Consider the following 7,500-nt stretch of genomic DNA (forward strand, 5'->3'; position numbering starts at 1 on the left):
AAGTCGGGTGTCCACAAACTTGTCCACCGTCTGGTCAGTTTTCCATCTGATTTTTACAATCCTCGCCATTGCAATTCTCTCCTACAAAGTTTATTACCTGGAAAGTGAAATTTACTTCATTCGAAAGGAGATTTCTAGCGGAGAGCTGAGTGCGATTCAGACAACTCCATTGTCTACAGCTCCAACCAGTGAACAGCACAGAAGCGGACGAAACCGCAGGGTTAATCAGAAGAAGTCTGAATCGTCTTCAACAGATCAGCTCCAAGCAGAATGTATGCAGAAGATACTAAACAATATGCGGGTAAGTAAACGTTTTTCATTGCTAGCCTCAAGGCTCTAGTTTTGACTCAGATGTGTGCCCATGTAGTCGTCGCAATTGTCTATGCGGAAGTGACCTGTTAAAACAATGATGCTTTGAACGGGAAAAAATCCTGTTCTGTAGGCGCTTGGTATAATAAAAAATTAAAATTGATTCAATTCCAGCGTTCGAAAGAGTGGAGCGTCAATCGGATATGTCGGCCCTTTACTACGTTTAAAAAGGCTCATCTCAAAGTGAGGCCAGAGATTTATAGTCAATATCTGAACACTGTGTCAGATCCCTGTCTACCGGATTTTGCTCTTTTCCTTCTTGAAATAAGCCAGTCTTTCATAGTTTCGTATACTGATAAAAACGAATTTGACTTCTATTTTCTTCATCTTCTTTTTCTTCTTTTATTTCAGGTTGTTAACAACGCAGGCAACGGAACTGGCAAGCTTATCTGCATGAGAGGTTAATATTCAATTATACCAATTTATAAAGTATTTATATTCCATACTCATCCCCACAAGAAAATCAGTCGCGGTCTTCTATCACAATAATAATAATAATGAAATCAAATGGATATCCAGGCTAAACTTCATGTATAATCCATGAACACTGCTTCCGTCTCCTGTTTGAAGAAAAGATGCTTTCATTTGCGTTCATCTACAATTACTCTCATAGTATCCACCTTGTTTCGCTTGTTTTCTCACCGAACGTTCAAGAACTTACTAACAAAATACTGCGTATTTTTATTCTAATCTTCAAACAATACTTAATTCGCTTTAAACAATACTTCTCACAATAAACTTGGGAGCTCTTGCTTAGATTAGCTTGGACCTCCATGTAAGCCACAGTATAAGCTTTGTGATATTTAAAATGTAGTTCTTTCTGAGTTTTGAAAGGCTCATTCAGTCGTGTGTGGAATTCTCCAAGTTCTTAAGATATGTGTCCACGGTTTAGTCGTAAATATTTGTCATTTTAGTCAGTTGGAGAAAAGTACTCAGGTGTCCAGTGTCGTTAGCATTAGAGCAGGTAAAGAAAAAGAAAAGAGAATGCAACTGAAAGCCCTCTTGAGAATTTTGTACCTCCTTGCCGAAGTCAGTATGCGGAACCATTTGCACAAGTTTTTTGCACATTTTGTCCGGCTCTCTCTATTCTCATAACCCTTACTGTATGCTCTTCACTAAACTTCAGACAATTCTCCTTAACAACTTACTATATCACAGTAGTTGCTGTTTCAGACTTCATAACTTTGGGTTATCTCTGTAACACTAAGGGTGACTTTCCTGATATGTTTTCTCTGACCCAGGTCCCCAGGGTCCCCCTGGAGCACCAGGTCCCCGCGGTCCACCAGGAGCACTAGGTCCCCGCGGTCGTCGTGGTCGACCGGGTACAAAAGGAAAAATCGGGCCACCTGGAAGGAAGGGATCACGTGGGACTCCGGGGAAGAGCCCAAGTATAAATGTAACGGTTATTGAAAATCTTGTCAAAGAAATGAACACTCAAGGAGAGATCACGAAGTTTGGTGAGTAAATTAAAAATCTGATCAAGTTGTTTAGCCACTAAAATATTCTGAAAAGTTCACTTCCTTTCTGAAATAGAAAACTGCTGACTTTGTAGCTTTTTTGTATCCATTATAGTGAAAAAGAAGCTGTCTGCCCTCTGATTGGTTAAAATGCTTTGCTTTATCAGAGTGTAAAACATGAAAAAAAAAACGCGATTTGTCAATTCAATTCGAAGTCAAGGCAAATCTCAGTGTACAGTCAATTAAAAGATAGCGTGTATAATTTTCTGCAGAAACTTTCCTTAGAAAATATTTTGGAATATACAGATCAACACGGTGCTTTAGAAACAATAAAGATAAACTGTGAAGAAATAAAGATATGAAAATGCAAGGGAAAACCGTATCAGTTAAATTGTCATAAGACAGTATGGGACTTTAAGAACACTCTTTGGTTTGTGCTTAAGCTTGGTGTCTTCAGGCGTCCGAAATGTTTTCTCCCAACATCTTGTCTATAAAGTATCTTTTACACATGTTTACTCTTTTCTTTATTTAACCAACAGCTCCCCCACGGTTCACCAACAAACTTCCACCGTTTATTTCCATTGAGGAGGGCGGGAATGTGTCACTTACGGTTTCGGTATCCGGGAATCCAGCACCAAAGATCACGTGGTCGGTGCAAGGTGAAACTCATGGAGAACAAAGTCGATACAAGATTACCGCTGACAAGTTTGAGATAAGTGAAATCCGCTTTGAGGACCAGGGAATGATCTTGTGTCGCGCTGAAAATTTGTTTGGTGATCGAGAGGCGGGAGTAAAACTTATTGTTTTTGGTAAGTTTTTTTCGATAGTAATAAAATTGTTAAGAATTTTAAGCCGATTTCTTTTTCTGCTCGTTTTTGTAGCTAAAACAATCATATCTGGCCCTTATAAAAATACAACCAGTTAGAGCAAGGAACCTCAGCAATCAAACGTAGTAAGACATAAAACTAGTTCCAAGTGCGCAAAAAGATGCAACTAGCGCCAAGCGCGGGAAAACATGATATCGATGACAGGCGCAGGAAAGCATGCAAGTTATGACAAGCGCGGGAAAAAATGCAACTGGTGCGAAAAACGAAACAGAGAAACAATAGACATTCTACTGACAATAGACCCACGGACTTTTTGACTAACAAAAGACGAATCGAAACGCACCAATCACTTTTTACAGTCTTCACAGCCAATAACATCACGGCTTATTGACAAACGACCAAAAACATCTCAGCTTCGTTGACCAATTAGGTTAACAACCAGAGACATATATACCACCTACTGGCGTCCCACAATTTACTTGACTGTGAAGAGGAATTCCGCTCAGGTTGTCGAAAAGTCAGTTAATATAATTTCTAACAAGGCGTTTCAGATTTCAGCATTTCACAAATCTGTTCAACAAACTAAAAGAGCAAAAGTCATAAGTTGATGTTTGCGTATATTTTTACCATGCAGGCACTCCAAGGTTTTCCAAGTCTCCTTCTGGTCAAGTAATTGGCTATTTGGGGAAAGAAACAAGATTACAGTGTGACGCCATAGGTCACCCCACCCCTGAAGTGCAATGGACAAGATCTCCCCTGACCCCCCTCCCTCAGGGGCGCACCAAAGTGAAGAAGGACGGCCTTTTTATCAATAACACTCAAAGTGGTGACGGGGGCCTGTATATATGTACTGTGACGAACAAATACGGAATGATCCTTCATGGAACTTTTCTAAAAGTCGAGTTAGTTGGTACGTGAAATGTTCATCCCATGGTTTGAATGGTGGTAAAATGTACGAAGTATTCTTTGGAAAGCCCCAATATTTGTTTTCAGGTTGGTAAAATCTTAGCTTGTAGTCTTCGAACAATCTTTTATGCGAAGCAGTTAGGAAAAACACAGGAATCGAACTCTTATTTGTTGGCTTTAGCGTATGGTGCGCTTAGCAATTCTTCAAGACTAACTAATAAAAAGCCGACCACGTGGTCGGTGCTAAGAAAAAGTTTCGAGTTCCATCTTTTTACTTCAAGGCTGCATCCACTTGTAAGGCAAGCACAAACAGAATATTTTTAAATCTAGGGAAATCAAATATAAACAGGTGTAACTACTTAGTAAACTGAAGCAAATACCACTGCAGACTCCCGGTTTTAAAGTGCAGTTATGTTTGAATTTATTTTCTACCAAGAACTGCCTGTTTTCTCCACAAACCCGCCGGCTTCAATCACGGTATCAAGCATTACATCCTCCATTCGAGTCAACTGTTCCGCCAAGGGGTCACCTTTGCCCAATGTCACGTGGTACAAGAATAACGTCAGCATGGAAGTCATCCAGTACGTCACTAAAAAAGAGCTCACCAGCGAGCTTGTGATTGGTCAGTTTCAGCCGTCGGACCAGGCCACGTACACGTGTGTTGCTCGTAATGTATATAACGATATAGTGAAGACAACTTCGAGGATAGGTGAGGCACCAGATATTTTATTGGGACACATATATTGCCAAGATATGAAATACCGTTATTGTAAATAATTGGTCTGTTATCTACTTATTTAAGTGTGATGGTGTAGCTGTTAGTGGTTTTAACCCAGTGTCAGTCCATGTTGCCGTGCGTCTGATCAGTAATAGATCACAGAGGACGTCAAAATGTGGTAAGGACAAATGTGTTACTGATGTTCTTACCAAATTTTGACGTCTTCTGTGATCTATTACTGAACAGACGCACGGCAACTTTGAATCTATTTGTGTTATACAATGAACAGAAAGGACACACGACAAACTTGTCTCGTAGCGCTTGACTGTTCGATTTGTGCCAGTTCAGGTATTTTCAAAGTCACCAACGCTACTTTCGGTGACGGCTTCTTCTTTTCTTCTTTATCGTACTTGTAAACAGCTTCCCTTAAACTTTTTCCGAGGCTTTCACTTGCTCAGAAGTCAAAAAATAATATTCTGAAACTTCATTACACTACTCTCCAGAATACAGATTACCTGAAATGACCTCGTTTTCAAACGCAAGGCATCTCCCCCTTGTCGATTGAAGGGTTTTTGTTGTTGTTGTTGTTGGTCCTTTTTGTTTGTTTTTATTTTTGTTGTTTTTTGTTTAATTTTATATTTTTATTTTCTACGATAATTATTCTGACAGTTATCGAAAGATAATAGAGATATCTATCCTTTCATAGCTTTACGCATTGTCCTTACTGTCTCAAACCAGTTTTGGTAACCGCAATCATTTTCTTTTAGTTTTACCCGACTGTGGCGATCCAGGGAGACCAGACAATGCAGTTGTTATCAGCACGAATCACTGGGCAGGAGGATATGTCAGGTACCTCTGTCATCCAGGATATACCATGTTTGGTCCCGCTGTCAGAAGGTGTTTGTCCAGCGGTCAATGGAGTGGAAATGAACCAACATGTAAGAGCTTACGTGAAATTTATTCTTTGGAGGAGAAATAGGATAGTGATATCTTAATACAGATTTATAAACAGCAATGAATAAACTTCCCAATTATTGTGCTAGGTATTCAAACAGTTGTAAGGACACGTGTTAGGTAGCTAAGCTTGGCCACAGGAACCCAGCTGCAACTCAGGTTAATTAAGGACTGGCTTAGTTTTGGAACGTGAAATCAAACCCGGAAATCAAACCAAAAATGAAACGGGGTGGTTCATCTTAGAGAAAACTTGGATATGGAAAGCTCAAAGTCACTATTAAGGTTCAATTTGGCTGATAGGTGACATCTTGTACCATTCATGTTTTAAAAATAATGTTTTAATAGTGCATGGTTAGTTGTATTAAGGCATACAAGAGTAACTGGAACGCAACATCATGCAATATTACGACATTGCTGTCACGCAATGATCGGAAAGCGTGCGTGCAGATGCAGGGTAAATGTCACGACTTCGCTGTCACGCTATGTTCAGACAGCATACGTGCAGGGTAATTAGATCACAACTCAATTCAGTGCTTTTTAATTAATAGAATTTGCCAAAACTACTATACTCGAACAGGACCCACCATTAATCCCAAAATAGATGGTGGCCTCTGTCTGCACCCCCCCCCCCCCCCCTTTCTCAACCTCAAAAGATGGTGTCTTCATTGCATAGCCATACCTCTCTCCAGCAGTAAAAAATGACAGTGAGATTCAAACCTCACTTTTCTTGTTACTCGGGCCGTAAGGCGGCACGAGTTAAGGTTTCGGTAGCATTATCAAGTTCTTTTTTATTTTTTTTTTGGTCGCGATGGGCCAAGAAATAAGACTTCGGGCCAAGAGTTATTGTTCTCGGTTTCGCTTTTTTTGTACTCGGCTGGCACGAGTTAAGTTTTCGTCGCGTTATAAAATCCTTTAAATTCTCGGTCGCGTTCTTTGTACTCGGGCCTTGAGGAGTGTATACAATATGCGAGCCAGCGAGGCATGCAAGGCATGCGAAGCAGACGTGCGAGGCATGAACAAAACATGCGAGGCATGCTAGGCATGAACAACCCCAACATAAACTGCTAACCGTTAAGCTAACCGGGGAGCTATCTAAGCTAACCTGAGTGCTATTTAGGCTAACCGGAGTGTGTTTTTTTAGGCTAACCTGAGTGCCTCTCGTCTGGGTAGGTACTTTAAGTAGGGTTATTAAAGTGTATCATAATTATAATAAAATAGTAAAGTGTATTATAATAGTTAATTAACTGCCATATACAGCCATTAGCCGTGTATAGCCATGCATAGCCATGTATTGCCATGTATAGCCATGTATGGCCATATAATGCCATGTATAGCCGTGTATAGCCATGTATAGCCGTGTGTTGCCATGTATAACCGTGTATAGGCATGTATAGCCGTGTAAAGCCATGTATTGCCATGTGTTGCCATGTATAGCCGTGTATCGCCATGTATAGCCATGTATGGCCATGTATAGCCATGTATTGCCATTTATAGCCATGTATTGCCATGTATAGCCATGTATGGCCATGCATTGCCATGTAATGCCATGTATAGCCGTGTATAGCCATGTATAGCCTTGTATTGCCATGTATAGCCGTGTATAGCCGTGTATAGTCATGTATTGCCATGTACTGCCATGTATTGCCATATATTACCATGTATAACCGTGTAGGGGCATGTATAGCCGTGTATAGCCATGTATAGCTGTGTATAGGCATGTATAGCCATGTATAGCCATATATCACCGTGTATAGCCGTATATAACCATGTATAGCCGTGTATTGCCATGTATAGCCGTGTATAGCCATGTATAGCCATGTATTGCCATGTATAGCCATGTATGGCCATGTAATGCCATGTATAGCCGTGTATAGCCATGTATAGCCGTGTATTGCCATGTATAACCGTGTATAGGCATGTATAGCCGTATAAAGCCATGTATTGCCATGTGTTGCCTTGTAAAGCCGTGTATCGCCATGTATATTCATGTATAGCCATGTATGGCCATGTATAGCCATCATCCCGTATTGCCATGTATAGCCATGCATTGCCATGTATAGCCGTGTATAGCCGTGTATAGTCATGTATTGCCATGTATTGCCATGTAATGCCATGTATAGCCGTGTATAGCCGTGTATAGTCATGTATTGCCATATTTTACCATGTATAACCGTGTAGAGGCATGTATAGCCGTGTATACCCATGTATAGCTGTGTATAGGCATGTATAGCCATGTATAACCATATATCACCGTGTATAGCCGTATATA

At 40.4% G+C, this 7,500-nt stretch overlaps 1 protein-coding gene across 1 annotated transcript in view; it reads left to right on the forward strand.

The window, feature by feature from the left end:
• LOC146463008 (hemicentin-2-like) overlaps window positions 1–7,500 on the forward strand; it is a 51,460-nt gene that overhangs the window by 10,853 nt on the left and 33,107 nt on the right. The window contains exons 9-15 of the mRNA XM_085084992.1: window positions 1–301; window positions 721–769; window positions 1,611–1,826; window positions 2,366–2,635; window positions 3,288–3,563; window positions 3,996–4,268; window positions 5,045–5,215. The exon at window positions 1–301 is cut by the window's left edge and continues 41 nt beyond it. Coding sequence (XP_084941118.1) covers window positions 1–301; window positions 721–769; window positions 1,611–1,826; window positions 2,366–2,635; window positions 3,288–3,563; window positions 3,996–4,268; window positions 5,045–5,215 — 1,556 coding nt within the window. The remainder of the gene's footprint in view (window positions 302–720; window positions 770–1,610; window positions 1,827–2,365; window positions 2,636–3,287; window positions 3,564–3,995; window positions 4,269–5,044; window positions 5,216–7,500) is intronic.

Source organism: Pavona decussata, unplaced genomic scaffold, assembly GCF_977016875.1.
Source record: "Pavona decussata unplaced genomic scaffold, jaPavDecu1.1 SCAFFOLD_182, whole genome shotgun sequence".
In the NCBI taxonomy this organism is placed as follows: domain Eukaryota; kingdom Metazoa; phylum Cnidaria; class Anthozoa; order Scleractinia; family Agariciidae; genus Pavona; species Pavona decussata.